Source organism: Fonsecaea nubica (assembly GCF_001646965.1).
Source record: "Fonsecaea nubica strain CBS 269.64 chromosome Unknown Scaff39, whole genome shotgun sequence".
In the NCBI taxonomy this organism is placed as follows: domain Eukaryota; kingdom Fungi; phylum Ascomycota; class Eurotiomycetes; order Chaetothyriales; family Herpotrichiellaceae; genus Fonsecaea; species Fonsecaea nubica.
The window spans coordinates 242,669-259,251 of NW_019173712.1; the positions used below are offsets into that span (position 1 = coordinate 242,669).

At 54.2% G+C, this 16,583-nt stretch overlaps 6 protein-coding genes across 6 annotated transcripts; 2 read left to right on the top strand and 4 right to left on the bottom strand.

Moving 5' to 3' along the window:
* Window positions 1-2,224: 2,224 nt before the first annotated feature.
* On the bottom strand, window positions 2,225-3,146 carry AYO20_06317 (hypothetical protein; the record flags this gene model as incomplete). Its single annotated transcript, XM_022644608.1, has 3 exons — window positions 2,225-2,486; window positions 2,539-2,933; window positions 2,991-3,146. 3 exons carry the CDS (start codon window positions 3,144-3,146, stop codon window positions 2,225-2,227), a joined length of 813 nt encoding a protein of 270 aa, XP_022499486.1.
* Window positions 3,147-4,107: 961 nt separating this feature from the next.
* AYO20_06318 (hypothetical protein) lies at window positions 4,108-6,401 on the bottom strand (the record flags this gene model as incomplete). The annotated part of the gene is made up of 6 exons (XM_022644609.1): window positions 4,108-4,663; window positions 4,714-5,310; window positions 5,361-5,755; window positions 5,804-6,003; window positions 6,064-6,335; window positions 6,391-6,401. The coding sequence occupies 6 exons, from the start codon at window positions 6,399-6,401 to the stop codon at window positions 4,108-4,110; spliced, it is 2,031 nt and encodes a 676-aa protein (XP_022499487.1).
* A 374-nt stretch (window positions 6,402-6,775) lies between these two features.
* On the bottom strand, window positions 6,776-7,843 carry AYO20_06319 (2,3-dihydroxybenzoate decarboxylase; the record flags this gene model as incomplete). The annotated part of the gene is made up of 1 exon (XM_022644610.1): window positions 6,776-7,843. The coding sequence occupies one exon, from the start codon at window positions 7,841-7,843 to the stop codon at window positions 6,776-6,778; it is 1,068 nt and encodes a 355-aa protein (XP_022499488.1).
* Window positions 7,844-8,609: 766 nt separating this feature from the next.
* AYO20_06320 (hypothetical protein) lies at window positions 8,610-10,118 on the top strand (the record flags this gene model as incomplete). The annotated part of the gene is made up of 4 exons (XM_022644611.1): window positions 8,610-8,661; window positions 8,720-8,973; window positions 9,033-9,227; window positions 9,288-10,118. 4 exons carry the CDS (start codon window positions 8,610-8,612, stop codon window positions 10,116-10,118), a joined length of 1,332 nt encoding a protein of 443 aa, XP_022499489.1.
* Window positions 10,119-10,616: 498 nt separating this feature from the next.
* On the bottom strand, window positions 10,617-13,208 carry AYO20_06321 (hypothetical protein; the record flags this gene model as incomplete). The annotated part of the gene is made up of 5 exons (XM_022644612.1): window positions 10,617-12,005; window positions 12,132-12,497; window positions 12,563-12,645; window positions 12,702-12,746; window positions 12,800-13,208. 5 exons carry the CDS (start codon window positions 13,206-13,208, stop codon window positions 10,617-10,619), a joined length of 2,292 nt encoding a protein of 763 aa, XP_022499490.1.
* A 1,143-nt stretch (window positions 13,209-14,351) lies between these two features.
* AYO20_06322 (hypothetical protein) lies at window positions 14,352-16,553 on the top strand (the record flags this gene model as incomplete). The annotated part of the gene is made up of 6 exons (XM_022644613.1): window positions 14,352-14,630; window positions 14,704-15,155; window positions 15,254-15,662; window positions 15,766-16,054; window positions 16,170-16,304; window positions 16,423-16,553. 6 exons carry the CDS (start codon window positions 14,352-14,354, stop codon window positions 16,551-16,553), a joined length of 1,695 nt encoding a protein of 564 aa, XP_022499491.1.
* Window positions 16,554-16,583: the final 30 nt, after the last annotated feature.

Sequence of the window (16,583 nt, forward strand, 5' to 3'; positions counted from 1 at the left end):
GAAGCGAGAGTAGGGAGAGAGAGAGAGAGCGAGGGTGGAGGAACTCAATGGATAAATACCCCAAGTGGTGGTTTCGTGAGGTTCTTTTCGGAATTCGGGTGTTTGAAACAAAACCGCCTCTATACTTGGTGTAGACCTGAGGCACTACGGCGCTCACAAATCAGAAATCCATACTTGTACAAGTGCATCTATGCATGTATATGGATACACGCTGCATGGCAAGGGCAAGGGCAAGGGCAAAATGGGACAGTACCAGTTTGAGCACGCGCCAACTGTATACCTATACGGGAGTACTGTTCAGCCAGCCTATCGTGGCCTGTTCAGCCTGGGCTTCAGGTTCAGGTTCAGGTTCAGCCACACTTGTGCCACGCAATCCCCAGCACAAGCGCCACGAACGACACCCAGTGCACGTTGATCTGTTGGAGGTTCTGGGAGTTTGATTGGTCTGATGGAGGAGCTAGCGCTGCTACTGTTGCTGCCCGTTGCTGGTTTGGGGAGTTCGGCGAGGGTTCCTCAGGTGTGGCACGGCGGGTGTTTGCGTGTGCAGTTCCACAAGCGAGAGAGGAGAGTGTCTGTGCCACAGCGCCACACATACTCGCATTACCCACCCACCCACTCACTCACCCACTCATTCGCCTCCGAGGACTCGAAGAGAGATAGGTCTACTCCACTCGAGGGTATTCTTTCGCCTGACCTCGAATTAATGTACATACGTCGGTGGTAGGTACTCGACGGAAATGATGAAACGTTGTGCCTTATCTCCATTCCCGGATTCCGGGGTTCCTGTGACCAGCAGGATTAAGATTGGGATCAGCATCAGCGTCAGGATCGTAACGTCTAGGACCAGGACCAGGATCAGGTTGGTTACCAACTCCTAGACACATAGGGAGATAGGTAGGCTTGCTGATGCTCGCATTGGTTTCAGCGCCTATGAGACCCCGTCCTGTCTTGTCTTGTCTTCGGTTATGATATGCAACTCGGATGATACAATCCTTCTTTTTCACATACACGTCCTCGGCACCAAGTAAGGACTTGCAGTGGCTGGCTGGCTGGTTGGCCGCTCCGTGTTTAGAAAAGGCGTCGAAACGTGTGTTTGGTTGGCTGAGAAAAGTCCGCGCTTGGGAGGGGAGGCTAGGTAGATAGTGGCGGTGCAAAGCCACAATTGACGCAAGTCTTGGAGATCTTTCGAGTTGCCTTTTCCTTGGCGCGCTCGGATGGTCGCTATCTCGTTATTTCGAGTCTCAAGTCTCAGATGTCAGTTGATAGTGGCTGGCTGAAAGCGAGCATGAGCCTCAACTACACCCTTACCTGCACCCAACCGAGCTGGGATGAGCGATGCCGATGAAACGAGACTGTGACAGGCGCGGATATGGATGGATGTCGCGGGTTCAAACTGCCACGCTGCCTTAGCACTCAATCTACTCGGTACTGGTGTCACGAGGAGGAGTGACGAGTAATGAGAAGCCAGCACTGGAGGATATTGGGGAGCGGACAATTGTGCAATGTCCAGTTATTCAACCACGTGATATAATGACAATTTGACGGCGCTATATCACAACTCACAACTGCAGCTTTCCTTTCCTTTTTCTTCCCCAAATCAATCGTGTCGGGCGGTCCACTGTGTCCCTCTACAAAGTACCCGCTACATTTGCCCTTGTATCGAATCAATCACCTACCTCTCGCCTCTCTCGACCCTTGACGCACCTGTGGCTGGACCCGGTACATATCAATTCATTCTCATGGGGAAAAATAATGAGCCTTGAGTGCCACCCAAGTGCTTTGGGGTCGGTTGGGCCTGATTGAATAGCCTAGCCCAGCCCAAGAGCCTCTGAAAGCAATTGTGGCTATTAGTGACTATTTAAAGTATATGTGCACAAGGACGACATGGCTGACTCTGGTGGACACTCCCTTACACACATAATCACTCAAGTCTCGCTCTCACATGATTCCACAGACATTTGTAGAGAAGGACTGGCTCGACATAGTTGGTACCACGAAATGGACTGCGAAAGCAAGTCAATTTTATTGGAAATCCATCTTAATTCGTTCGCTCATATCAAGCCGTCCGCTGGCTCATACCATGTCTATGGCTCTAACGTCTGAAGCGTTCAATCAATTTTCCGACCCGTCATATCCGTCTAGCCCCAAAGGCTCTCAGTATCCGCTTCCTACCTCTGAAGGAAATGTATGATCTCGTCTCCGTCGCTCAGAGGCGAGCTGCAAGTCAGAGGTCAAAGAGCTCCTTGAGCTGGGCCATGGTATCCTCGGGCCCCTTGACTGCGTGACCAATGGTCCGAGGGTCGCTATAGATTTCCCAATCATTGCCCCCCTTGAACGCCTTGTCACCAAAGAAATGGATATTCTTGTATTTGATTCCAGACAAGCCCTTGCTAGGATCTGCCTCGGCTTCAACGTGCTGCAAGCAATATGTCTTGTCCCATCCCGTGGGGAATACGTCGAACGAGATTTGTCCGCCGATCGAGTACCTAGAGTGTGTCAGCTTCAGGTAAACGAGCGCTGTCCTTGGAGTGCCCGTACGTCAGTCCCAAGTCGGGAAATTCCTTCTGAATAGCCTCAATCATCTTGGGTCTGCAGTTGTTCTTTTTGTCCCAGGCCTCAAACTCGTCTCTTTCTGCTTTGCTAGCATTACGACCAACCGGGCTGACGTTGATCATGCCGTTTCGGAATTCGATGAACGTTCCACGCATGCGAGGAAGACCCTCAAGCTCGGAAATGTATCTCAAACAGAACTTGGCCAGCTTCTGGTATTTCTCTTCCCCAAGCCACTGGATGAAGGAGTTGGAGGGCATCGGCTTGCCCAGACGGTAGGCTGTGAGACCATTCTCGGCGAAGCAGAAGTCGAACAGGGTGGTGACAGGGAGAGAAGGGGTGCCCAATTGTTCTTGTTGTTTAGCAAGGTCAGAGCCTCCAACCTAGTTGAGTGTTAATCCCGTTGGCAGTCCTCTCTCTTGGTCAATGGGCTCACGTACAAACCCAATTGCGCACTTGTGTCTGAGCTTGGACAAGGTCTTCAGCATCTCAGCAGAAGCAGACTGTCTTGCAGGTGTGAGAGTTCCATCAACATCGAACAGGCAGATAGTCTCCTTGACAGGACGGTCCTTGAGGTCGGGGTACAGTTCAGCCATGGTTGCGGCGGTGAAGAGTCGATGAAGAGGACAGTGATTGACAGTCGAGATTGGGAGGTATTTATACCCTGGTAGCAACACAGTGTCAGGGAAGAGAAAAGGACAGCTTCACCTTCAAGTGAGTAGAGGACAGTTTCACCGTAACTTCATTCAACTTTTTTATGGCCAGCTACGATGCCGCAACCGCGATGGCGCAGGGGGGAAAGAGCCTTTCAATGGGACGCGACTTGAGTCGTACTGGCGGGACAGCCATGCCGCCATGCCCCGCCATTGGCACTGTGAATGGCACCGGCTGTGGCCGCGGTTCATCAGTAATAAGGACACCTTGTCCCAGTTTAGGTATCGTGCCGCTTAACTAACACAGTCGCTGAGTAAGTGTGGGTATTAGTTCCTGAGAGCCAGCTGGCCTCTCATGCCCCTCTCCGCCTACTGCACTGGTACTTGCACATGCGCACCAACCAATTCCCCTCGCTGCGGTCCGCATGGGCAGATCACCATCCCAGGCTGGAATGTATTCGTAGATGAGGTAGCTGCAACCAGGCTGCTCAAGGTCAAGCCCATCGCGCAGGCGTATATAATTTCCAGTCTCATCCTCGATGCTGACGGGTCTTTGGTCTCGCACAACACCATAACGGAGAATAGGTGCGAGATGGCTTTACAAGCCCATACCGGGAGTTTCATAGCCGCGCCAGGGAGGCTTTTTGTTCTTTGCATTTGAGCAAGTGCCTCTGGTCTGCCACCATTTCGCCACGCCAGCCTCTGATACCACCTCATATAGTGGACTGGCTCATAGCAGGGTCATGGTGGCCGCTGAATTCAGATTTGAGCTCTCTTTCAGTGATGATGTAACAGAACGAAACTCTATCGAGACCGACGATGGTCGCGCTCATGCCTGGAGAGAATGACCAAGGTCTGTTGAAAGCTTCCAGGAAGGAAAACAGCGCCCGTTAGTCTCAGTCCCTCAAGTGACGCCCCAGGCTGCCTCGTTGTCAAGGGAGAAGTTCTCGGAGATTTGCATTGCAAAGTTGTCCCAGCCAAACATGCCAAAGTCGAAGCCACCGCCGTTTTCCAGAGGCCATTGGCCGTAATCGGTCATTTGCAGCTGCTCATTCAGATCAAACTCACTCCCGAGACCGCCATCACCTCCTCCTATTACACTTCCACCTGCTACCGCAGAGTCTACCACTCCAAGGTTGCGTTCGGTGGACAGTGGCGTTCGTGGAGAGGAGGTCGACTGCGACCCGCCGGCACTCGGACTGACATTCAAAGTTAGGATCTGGTCGACATATTTGTTCTTAAACCGGCGCTTTTCGCGGGAGAGATGTTGGCGATGTCGTAGGATGACATCAGCGAAGCCGCTGAGGATCTCATAGTAATGTTCCGCCTGAGGGCTTTGAAGGGACAGATGCCGGAGGACCTCGCGTGCGTTGTTGAACGAGTCGTCCATGTCGAACCGCGATTCGCTCAAAGCGAACATGGAGAATCCTAGAACCAGACCAGCGGCGAAGACCCATGCCCTAGAAAGTCAGCACAAATCACGCCCAGAAAGCAGGAACCAGCTTCTTACTTCATTATGCACATCTGCTTGAGTAGGATACTAGATTGCAGGGCTTCGTAGCAGACGTTGGCCATCAGCATCGCCGAGTCAATGCAGGCCTGGGCCACATCAAGCACATCCGCCTGCGTTCCGGATGTGGCCATTGTGTCAGACCCTTCGCCAGCGATCCCAGTCATTTGATGCATCAGATGTGAGATCAAGAAGGGTCGGGTGACGAGCATCACCGCAAAATAATAGACGCAAGAGACATGGATGTTTCCGATCATTTGTTCCTGCTCAGGCAGCGTCAAGAGCTGGGCAATTGGCTTCTTAAACTGTCGCATATCATCGGGAAGACTGAGGCTCCACTCTTGGAGGCGTTTGAGGAACTCTTGGGCGGCACCCAGACTAATGGATCCGTCACAATCAAGCCGCTGTGTAATGTCTGCGATGATCGTGCAGACTCGGAAACTTGCATTCAATGTGACTTCGCGGGGACTGCTCGTGCGGATGTCGATATTGTTCAGTGCGACACGGTCGGTCCTGATTGCCCCCGTCGAATAAGGTCTTCCGAGAATCGAACAATACATCACATCCAAGACTCGAAGGGTTTTTAGGGTGCGAAGCCTACCTGAGTTAGCCAGTCAAGGGCTCAAGAGTAGAAGATGCTAACTTACCGCACGTTTTGGTCTGAAACATTGAAGTGGCGATATTGCTCGGTGACATGGAGACCGAGCGCAGAGGCGGCTTGACTGGCAATTCCCATGTACATGAATGCAGCGTTTCTTCGACAGGCGCCCAACATGTAGAAGGTCATGAGCAGGAAGCAACGGACCATGTCAAGACAAGGGTCCTCGAGTCCGCTGGCGAGAGCAATTTTTTGGGCTCTGGAAAAGAGTCTGACGGCATATTGGCGGTCGGATTGATCTGCCGCCCGGCATTGCGCCCCAATAGCAACGATGAGGTCGAGTGCAGCCGTCATATACTCGCGTTTTTCGATGTTTGGAGTGTTCACTATTGTCGAGTATGCTTCAACCTCTTCTCGAGAAAATAGATCCACGATGCCGTTTGTCTGTTACTGTGAGTGATCTCCTTCGTGAACCACCTAGGCGCAACTTACAGCGGCAAAGTAGACATCTATCATGGCTCGTTTCTGGTCTTCATCTTCGACAAAGTTGTGATTTGTATCCTCTAGATTGGTGGCCTCGAGCATTACATGGCGGCGGGTGTTCTCGGTAAATAGGGAGGGCCCCATCTGCTGCCTGATCGTCCGTCGAAGGAATTGTAGAAATGATAGCGAGGCGAACCCTCCGATGTAGACTAGACCGCCTGCGTTTCAGTGCTCGGAAATCTCCCAGTGACAAGAACGTGAACCTTTACCTTTCTCTCCTCTGGAATTCAGCAGCATACGGCCTCCCGTGAGCTTCTGGGGAGTTGATGCCGACACCGCGGGCGAAGCTGAATCGGTGGCACCGGGGATTTGTGTCGACACTTCGCTGACTGTTGAATTGCCGTAGCGCGACGTGCTCACAACCCGGCTGGACTCATCTCCTGGTTTCCTAAGGACCTGCGGCTGAGTATCCCGACTCTGCGGCACCAGATGTCTGGCATGACCGGGCTCGATATAACGACAGGACGACGGCGTTCTTCGTCTGACACAGTTGGAGCATGGTTGTTGAGCGTTACAGCGTTTCTTTGAGGCCTTACAAGGCAGACATGCTTTGGCAGACCGCTGTCGATCTTCGGGACGAACCTTGGGGCGAGGCATTTGTGTTCATGTTGTAGCTAACGAGCGCGGAACACGAACATACATTGATATTAGGATCTGGAGATTAGGACGAGGGAGTCATTATTGTGGTGGAGTTGACGTAGATAAGCAAGCCGACCAGTGGTCTAGGCGAGCGAGGCGGGGTCCACAGAAGTTGTTCTAGTTAAAGGATGGGCATGATAAGGCTACTGTGGGGGTGGATACCGCCTAGAGCAAGACCCTGGTCACCTATCGTAGTTAAGAGCTACGGGACTCGAAGCCTCAGGGATACCAACGTGGGTTGGATCCACCAGACTGCACCCCATACCATGCGCAGGCGCGACATCACATATCGCAGTCCTTGAAAGCTGGCAACTTGAACAACTTCCTCGCATTGTCCTTGCCAATCTTTCTCCTGTCCACCTCATTGATCTCAGCATTGTCGTACCACTCGCACGCATCCTCAAACTTCTCAAAAGGATAGTCGACCGAAAATAGGATGCGATCAGCGCCGACCTCGTTCAGACAGAAGTGAAGCGTCGGTGTCGAGAAGTGGCCGCTGGTGGTGATCCAAATATTCTGGGCAAAATATTCGCGGATCGTCTTCTTACACGTCTCCTTCAGGCCCAGAGGCTTCTTGATATCTTCAAACCAATGGTTGATACGCCAGAGGTCGAAAGGGAGGTGCTCGCCCAGGTGCCCGATGACCACCTGGAGCTTGGGGTGTCGGTCAAAGATACCGTTCGTCACCATCCCCAGGAGGTGAAGACTGACTCCCTGAGCAAAACTCAGAGGAGGCCCGACCAGCCATTTCCTGGCTGCCCAGAGCTTCTCATACATGGTTCCAGTGGGATTGCGAGGGTGCAGGTAAAAGGGAACATCCAGTTCAGTCACCGTGGACCAGAATACATCCCAATCCGCCGAGTCGTAAAAGATCATATCGTCTCCATCAGGGCCTGTGCGTTGAGTGTCGTTCACTAGTGCCCCCTTGAATCCATACTGAGTGATACAACGTCGAAGCTCTTGTGCTGCCTGCTGCGGATCATGCATTGACAGTGATCTAGGGAGGTGAGTTAGCATCTGCTCATACACAATGAGAGGATAGACGAACGCAAATGCCCCAAACCTGTCTGGGTGAGCCTTGATCGTTGATGCGAGGTAGTCATTGATCTCGGTCGCCAGCGCTTCTGCTTCCTTCCGGTCAAAAACGTCCTGGACTCCAGGAGCCGTATACGAGAGAATCTGGTATCCCACGTCATATTTGTCCATGTATTGGATCCGGATGTCGTTGATGTCGGTCATCTCCCGAGCATGCTTGTCTGGATTCACGGCGAACATCGATGCCCACCATCTCGTCCTCTCCGCAAACCGGGGCAGAGCGAATGCTTCTTCGAGAATTACTTTACCGAGCATTTTGGCGTTGAGTAGACTTTGAACGCAATGACCTTTCCTATACAGACGGCTTATTTGCCCTTTATAAGGACACTTGAGCTCACTTCACAGGAGAGATTCCTGCTGGAATCAACGCTGTCGAGATGCTGATGCGTGTATCGCACGGAAAACCCCCGGCGTCAACTCCACTCGAACAGTTCATCGAACGTCAACTCCTCATGCTACACTTCTCCAATTCCACACCCGTAGCCGACGGATAGTCTACGTCTGGCATAACATAGTCATCTTCTCTTTGCTTTGGTCATGGCGGGATGTTGCAGCAGGACGTCAGACCCAGCCAATGGTTCACTGATCCGCGGTTGGCGGGCAGCGCACTGGTGCATTACCCGACAATGGGACGAATCGCGATCCCAGTTGCTTGGTAGGACGCCCAAATTCTCACCTGAGAGGCCGCCAAAAGACAACTTTGTTGCGATATCAAGCGAGCATCGGCAATTTGTTCTTCCCAATCAAGCATTGTTACCATGTTCAAGGCACCCTGTGGAACGAGTATGCCAATGAATGAGGCGTCCCAAGGGAAATGTCTTGGGTTGTTATCAGTGCATCGGCAAAAGAATCCATCTATTTTAATGACCAGGCATGGGAGACAAGGTACTTGATATACCTGACAGCGCTCCATTGGTATACTTCAAAAAGGGGTCAATAACGAGCCTCTTAACTTCTCAAATTCGATAAGGAAGTCGTGTGACATTGTACAAAATACAAACGTCATCTACTATAGGAACTCATGGCAAGGGGCTGGAAACCTTTAGATGTGGCTGTTATCGGTGGCGGCATTGGTAAGTGCAGCAAGACCAAGAAATCAGGGTTCCTCAGATCTATTCTAACACAAGCAAGGTGGTCTAGCAGCAGCAACATCACTCCGTCGAGCGGGTCACAGCGTGACTATCTATGAGCAAGCCCACTTTGCTGGAGAAGTCGGGGCCTCGATTAGTTGTGCTGCCAATGGCACACGGTGGCTGGAAGAATGGAACGTCGACATTTCTATCGGCAAGACAGTGGTGTTGCAGAAACTGATCCGCCACGACTGGAAGACTGGCGAGGTACAGAGTGTCTATGACCTTTCAGACTACAAGGATCAATGGGGATGGGTGAGTGTTTTGTCTGGCGGTCTGTAGAAAGCGGATCTGAGTTACTGAATTCTCTACAGGTCTACAACATGTTTCACCGCGTGAATATGCACGAGATGCTCATGGATTCAGCCACTGGCCGTGGCGAAGGGACTCCAGCGAAGCTGCGGTTGGATCACAAGTGCAAGGAAATTGATCACGAGCAGGGGATCGTGACGTTTGAAAACGGACTTGTTGCACAGCACGACATGATTGTGGGAGCGGACGGGATCGGAGTGAGTTCACTTTGCTTCCTCTTATACGGCAACCCTCAGCAACTCTAACATCATCAACAGTCTGCTGTGAGGCGTACCTTAGGAATAATCCCGACCCGCAAACAATCCACCTCGACCTGCTACCGCTGCGTGATCGAAACCAGCAAAGTATCTCGGCTTGGCCTCCTCGATTTGACGCGCAACTGTGCCATTGAATTCTGGGGCGGTGTGGGAATTGAAAAGATTGTCTACTCACCGTGTCGTTCTGGGGAAATCAACAGCTTTTACTGCTTCTTTCCGACATCAAAGTCCGACCACGCATCCGAGGGGTGGAACCACGAAGCCAGCGTGGAGGAACTGCTCGCCCCGTTTCCTGACCTGGACGAGAGACTGCTGGCGTTATTCCGACACTCAAAAGACATCAAGCCGTGGCGCCTGTTCGTGCACGAACCCTACCCGCACTGGACGATCGGCCGGACATGCGTCCTCGGTGACGCTGCGCACCCGATGCTCCCGGATCAGAGCCAGGGGGCGTGCCAGGCGATTGAAGATGCCGCCGCGCTGGGCATCATCTTCGGCCCTGAATATACTTACACCTCGGACGTCGCAGCTGGCCTTGCCCTGTACGAGTGGATTCGGAAACCACGGGCCACGAAAGTGCAGGCCGCTAGCGCCCGGGCGCGCGAGAACATCAACGAGCGCATCGGCTTCTCCAGCCAGAAGATCGGGTACAAGGCGGCGGTCGCGACGGGCAAATTGACCATTGACGAGATGAACCTGTACGACATGAGACGACACATCGCGGACGAGGCGGCGCCCGAGCGCAAGAGTAGGAGTGATGTGGTCCCATCTGACGCGTTCGTTCCTGTAAAGTCGGTTTCCAGGATGCCGGAGCAATTTGCGAGAATGTAACCCTTTCCTCTAGTTGGGCATTTGATCTCATCTAGCAGATACATTTTCATACGCTCAGAACCTTGATATCCATCTCTTTGAAGTCAAGCACGAAGCGAAGCGGAGTACAGGAACACTTTACATATGCAAACAGACTCGAGTGGAAGACACCGTCCTGTTTTGTTTGATTTTCGTTGCTTTGAGACTGGTTCTGTTGAGAAACCGAAATCTAGTGTGAGAAGATTGAGATTCGGTAAAAGGCAACTTGTCTGCTCTCTTGAAAATTTTCACTTTTATATCATCTCATCATCTCTTCTATCTGTTTTTACTGATTGAGTGAGTGAGTGAATGAGCGAGTTCGCGCCCTCCGTCCACTCTGACTCAAGACGACTTTTGTATCCATCTTATCGAATCGAGTCTATGCCCGTCTCCCCTCGATCGACACCGCAGATGTTCTGTCTGGAGCACAGCAAAGCACATCACAGCCCCCTCACTCAACACGATACAAAATCCTTGCTTTTAAACTGGCGAACCGTGTTCGCGCGCACCAGACACCGGCCCTTGATTTTCGTGATCACCCTCACCCTCACCCTCACTACCACCACTACCACTACCCTTTCCCTCCTTCCCAAACGTATCACGGACCAACATGCCCACCATATCCCGCAACGTGGGATAACTTTCCAGCAGCGGCCAAAAGATGCAGGCGATGGCGCTGAAAAACACCCAGATGAAGCTGACCACGACCCAGCCCGTGAAGGCGGCTTTGGTGAAGATATAGCCCGTTCCGAAGAAGGTGAAGGGGAATAACACGATGGCTAACACAAAGAATACGCCGCACCCCCAGTAGGCGAGGCGGCGGGCGCGGCGGTAGGCCTGCAGGTCGAGCGGCTCGATGTGGTTCGTGAGCAGGTAGTCGACGATCTCGTTGCCGGTGGCGGCGCCGGCGTCGATGGATCCGGGAGAACTAGAGACGCCAGGGGCTTGGGAGATATCTATGTGGTCCTGGTCCTTGTCCTGCGCGATTGTGGTCGATGGTGCCTGTGGTTGTTCGGAGACGACTCCAGCGACAGCCTTGGCCTCGCTTGCGTGTGATTTCTCGTCCCCGACTGCCGGGGTGGCCATGCCGCCGCTGGTGTCGAGCTCAGTCAGCACCTCGCGACCGTGCAGGGCTGCGGTTCCCTGGATCTTCTGCACGCGGGCGATATGGGCCGGGTCCGTCGAGGTGTACTTGTACGGGAAGAGGAAGGAGAAGATCACGGCCACGACGGCACCGATACCGCACGCCACAGAGCTGCCGACCAGGGCGTTTGTCAGGTCGCCCGTGGTCACGGCCGTGATAGTCCCAGAGCGGATGTGTGTCGTGACAAACCACGCGGTCAGGCCGAGGGGTGAGGCGATCAGCGGCGCGCCAATCGCGGCGGGCGTCGATACCCATGAAGGGAACAAGACGATCAGCCCCAGAGGAATGCCGCCGCCTCCGACGAGGACGCCCCCCACGGTCAGAATCCAGGTGATGTCGACACCGCTGGCGCTCAGGGCGCAGCAGAACGCCGACAGGATCAGCGAATAGCCCACGATGCCGTAGTGCGCCTGTCTGACCAGCTTGGTCGACGATGCCGACGGGTTGATGTACAGCTTGTACACGTCAAACGTCCACAGCGACGACACGGCGATCAGTTCCGCCGACGCGGCAGACGTAACGGCCATGAATAGGAGCAGCAGCATCAGTGCCGCGCCGTTTTTGCCCATCAGCGCGATCGCCGTCGCCGGTGCAGCGAAGCCCCCGCCGACTTGGGCCGCGTTGAGAGGGTTCGGGTAGGTAGGGAAGGACGGCGATCCGGTCAAGGCGACGGCACCTAGGCCCATGACCGTGGCGAATCCGAATGGGATGCCGTACCACGCCAGCTATTGAGAGTTAGTCTACACACAATGAAAATTCCTTTGTTACAAGACGACACGGGGTAATCTGTGAATCACAGAGGGTGGGGGGAACAATGGCCGAAGACGAGGGGAGAAAAACATGAGACTCACCCCACCGAGCAGATACGCCTGGACACTCGTCTCGGGCTTCGAGGCAATCGCACGCTGCCAATACGCCTGGTCCAGCCAGACAGTCGAGAAGCTGCCGAGGAAGATGACGGCGGCGAACTTGATGCCCGTCGACGACTGGAACGTGAGCCACGAGCCATGGCGGTTTCCCGTAAGGGGAGTCTGCTTCCCGGCCTCGACCAGGAGGTCGTACACTCGGCCGGGACTGCCCGTGTAGTCGTCCGAGGTGTAGAGCGTGAAGGCGAAGATGAAGATGGCCACGAACAGGATCACCGTGTGCAGGTAGTCGGCTACGAAGGTGCTGCGGAGGCCGCCTTGGATCACGTAGGCGGCGACGGCGAGGGGGATCTGCGCGGTGGTGAGTATTTCATGCCTCGCGGTTCGGTTTGGGAGTTGCAGGATTGATTGCCTACGATGAAACAGGCCGCATAGACATTGACGCCAGAGAGCCCTGCCAGCACTTGAGATCCTCCGAGCACGAGCGTTGCGCCGACGACTGTGGTCCACCGTGTCAAAGAGTGTGTCATCGGAAATAACACAGGAAGGACTTACACATGTTGACGACCCATCCGAAGAAGGTGTAAATGCCATGAGCCACTGGCCAGCCGCGTCAGCAATGCTGAAACAACCAATTGAACGACCAAACCAACCTTTGCCGTGGCGAGACAGCACAATCTCCGGAAACGTATGTGCCCCCGGAACGTCTCTTTTGACCCTGAGGGAGAGCAAGGCGAACAAGATGACCTGCGACGACCCGAGAGCGGCGTACCACATGGGCCCCGAGATGCCGAAGGAGTAGGCAAAGGTGGAACTGGTGAGCAGCGTCGCCGACCAGGTCCAAGCAGAGACGATGCCCGCGACAATGAGGCCCGGTTTGACGTTCCGCGATGCCGTGTTGAATTCTTCTGACTGCTTTGTCGAGAAGGCAAAGTACCGGTTCTGGAACTTGGCGGTCAGGATCATGACCAGCGTGAAGACGGCGCCGATGCCTGCGATGATGCCGTAGCCCACGCCGGGGCTGAGCACCTTGAGCTCTGGTCCGACCGAGTACGTCGACATGGCGACCGATGAGGAGGTTGAGGTTTGGTATTCAGACAAGAAATGCAGCACCGTGGAAGGAGGTTTGGATTCGGTATTGGTGATGGCGAGGAGCGAGATGGACGCCGCAGGGGGTCGACCTTTGCGTCGCCCATTTTTATATCCTTCCCCATCTCCATCTGCTCGTCTGTTCGCTCGTGGATGATGCGAGAGATAAGGAAACCCCCAATGGGACGGGGTCTCTCAGGCTTGGAAAGGTTGATCCGATCCTGCAGGCAGCACTCTCTGGACCGTGCAAGATAAGAGATATGATATTCGAGAGATACACTCGGTTCTTTTGTGGCGAGATCCAGAAACAGAATCTCGAGAAAGACGGTAAGGCCATAACGGATATCTCCTTGTATGCGAGGCGCAAGTCTAGCCGTCGATCGACTGCGACAGGATCAATAGAGACGGGATGGGGGGGGGGGAATGGGAATAGATAGAACTAGCCTAGTACCTTGGTACATCGATAGATAGACAGGTTGGATGTATGTACCGAGTCCAGTGAAAGGTAGCCGCCATTGAATTCAACTGCGCCTACGTCTACCCCTGTTTCCCGCCGTTGGATACTTGGTCGAGTCGTTTATTCGCATCTCATTGGCTCCAGACTGAAACCCTGGGGGATATCGCGCTCTCCGATCTTCGTATCTCTACCTCGTACATGCGCCACCATGGCGCAGACGGCAATAATTATTAAGCATACCGAGTCCATTTCGTCCGAGCTGGTCTATCTACCCAAGACACGCAGAGAGGGAGGGAGATGAGGTGCGCTTTCGTCCCCAACCACGGCCAATGTATCCGCCACTCGTTCTACCGCGCTCATCTCCTCCTGCAATGCGCGCGCGACAGGCGACAGGCGACAGAGCGGAATTGTGAGTCCTACTAGACAAGACGAGACGAGACCAAACATGGATAGATTGATGGTTGGATGAGGGGGTCACCCAGATGCAGACCGAGGAAACAAAACAAACAAAATAAATCAATATAATACGATGTGATAGAGTATGATGGAATATAATATGTTGCATTCTTACCGACCCAACCCAACCCATCGCCTCTCATCTCTCATCTCTCATCTCTCGAGTATCTCCTCGACACTCTCATCTCTCTCTTGTCATCACCATGGGCTCGCTCTCGACCTGGCAGGAACGCGCGCAAAAGAAGCGAGAATCCACCCTCGCCGCCATCCCGCCGGAATGGCGACTTGCGTCCCCTCTCCCCTCGCCTGCCGAACAAAAGGACGTTACGGGCGCTTATGTGCAGCAGTTTCTGTCTCCTCGAGAAATCGAGATCACTGAGAGCGACGCGGTGCGGATCACAGAACATACCACCACGGGGAAGTGGACGGCCGTCGAGGTTGTCACGGCCTTTTGCCATCGAGCGGCGTTGGCGCATCAGTTGGTTGGTATCCCCTTGCTTTTGCTGTATATATACACATCTGGGCGGCGCGGTTTACTAAGTCCCCGTCGAACAGACCAACTGCCTGCACGAGATCTTCTTCGACCTAGCCATCGAGCAAGCCAAAGAACTCGATGCTGCCTTCGCTGCCGCCAACGGTCCCACGGGCCCGCTGCACGGCCTCCCCGTCAGTTTCAAGGACCAATTCCACGTCAAGGGCGTCGAGACGACCATGGGCTACGTCGGGTGGATCGACACCTTCGAAGGCGTCACGGGCACGGGCAAGGAGAGGAACACCGACAGCGAACTGGTCCGCGAGGCCAAAGCCCTAGGCGCCGTGCCCTTTTGCAAGACCAGTCTCCCACACACCGTCATGAGCGGGTTGACGTGGAACAACATCGTCGGGTTCACCTTGAACCCACACAATCGTCTCATGAGCTGTGGTGGTAGCTCGGGTGGCGAGGGGGCTCTGGTCGGTATGCGCGGAAGCCCGATCGGGTTCGGGACAGATATTGGGGGCAGTATCAGGTGAGTGAGCTCGATGCTCCCCGACATGTTCATTCTGCGATGCATCGGAGAAGTTCCCCTGATTCTCTGAGCGCACCTCATCTGACCTCAATCTCCAGAATCCCCTCTGCCTTCAATGGTCTCTACGGCATCAGACCATCCTTTGGTCGCCTGCCATACGCGGGCGCCGCGAACAGCATGCCGGGCCAGAACACCATCCCTTCCGTCTGCGGCCCGATCTCCTCTTCCGCGGGGTCATTGAAGTTGATGCTCCGATCGATCATGAGCCAACAACCCTGGCTGCACGATCCGGCCGTGGTGGAGATGCCCTGGAGGGATGAGCTGTGCGCGCCGCTCCCCGCGGACGGGAGCAAACTCACGTTTGGGCTGCTGCCCAGCGACGGCATCGTGAATCCCCAGCCTGGCGTGCGCAGGGCCTTTGAGACTGTCAAAGCGCTCATTCTCGAAATGGGCCACGACGTCGTGGACTGGAACCCGCCGTCGCACAAGAAGGGCGTCGAACTTGCCGTAAGTTCTTAGTTCGCCTTGCCTTTTCTCTCTTTCTCTTTCTCTCTCTGTATGTGTGCAAGATCTCATCTCATGACCCAAAGTCTGACAACGCCGCAAACAGTTCGAAGCCTTCACCGCCGACGCCGGCCTCGACATATGGCACCACATCGGACTCTCGGGCGAACCGCTCCAGGACCGCGTCCGCGAGTTTTACGGCGAAAAGGCCGGGACGCCCAAGACGGTCGACAAGGTCTGGGACCTGAACCTGCGGGTCCGCGAGTACCAGAAGGAATACATGGACTACTGGAACAGCACCGCGGCGTCGACACAGTCGGGTAGACCGGTGGACGCGATTTTGACGCCCGTTGCGCCGTTCGCGGCGCTCCAGTTTGAAAAGGCCATGCCGATCGGTACGTCATGTTCATTCCTTGGTCTCAGTCTTCCATTTTTCTTGCCCCTTGTCCTTCTTTCTTGGCCGTGTCTCGGGAACTTGGATCGCTGATGCCACCGCCGACTCCCATATAGGCTATACGCCCTGGGTAAACACCCTCGACTACACATCCGTCGTCTTCCCCGTCACCAAAGTCGACAAGACGATCGACACGTTCGACAAGGACTATAAGCCCATGAATGACCTGGACAAGACAGTCTGGGAACAATGTAAGTTATGATGAGCTTGTCTGCATGGCGGTGTGGCTGTTGGCCCTGGACCCTAGACATTATGGATTGTCCACAATCAGGAGAAGTTTTGTGCTAACTCTTCCTCACGCGCGAACAGACGACCCAGAAGTCCAGCAGGGCACACCGGTAGGCTTGCAATTGGTGGGTCGCAGACTGCAGGAAGAGAAGATCCTCGGGTTGGTGGAGCTGATTTCCACAGCATTGGCTGTCAAGCAAAAGAGCTCATGAGTATTTGTATTTATTGCAACAATGATCCCC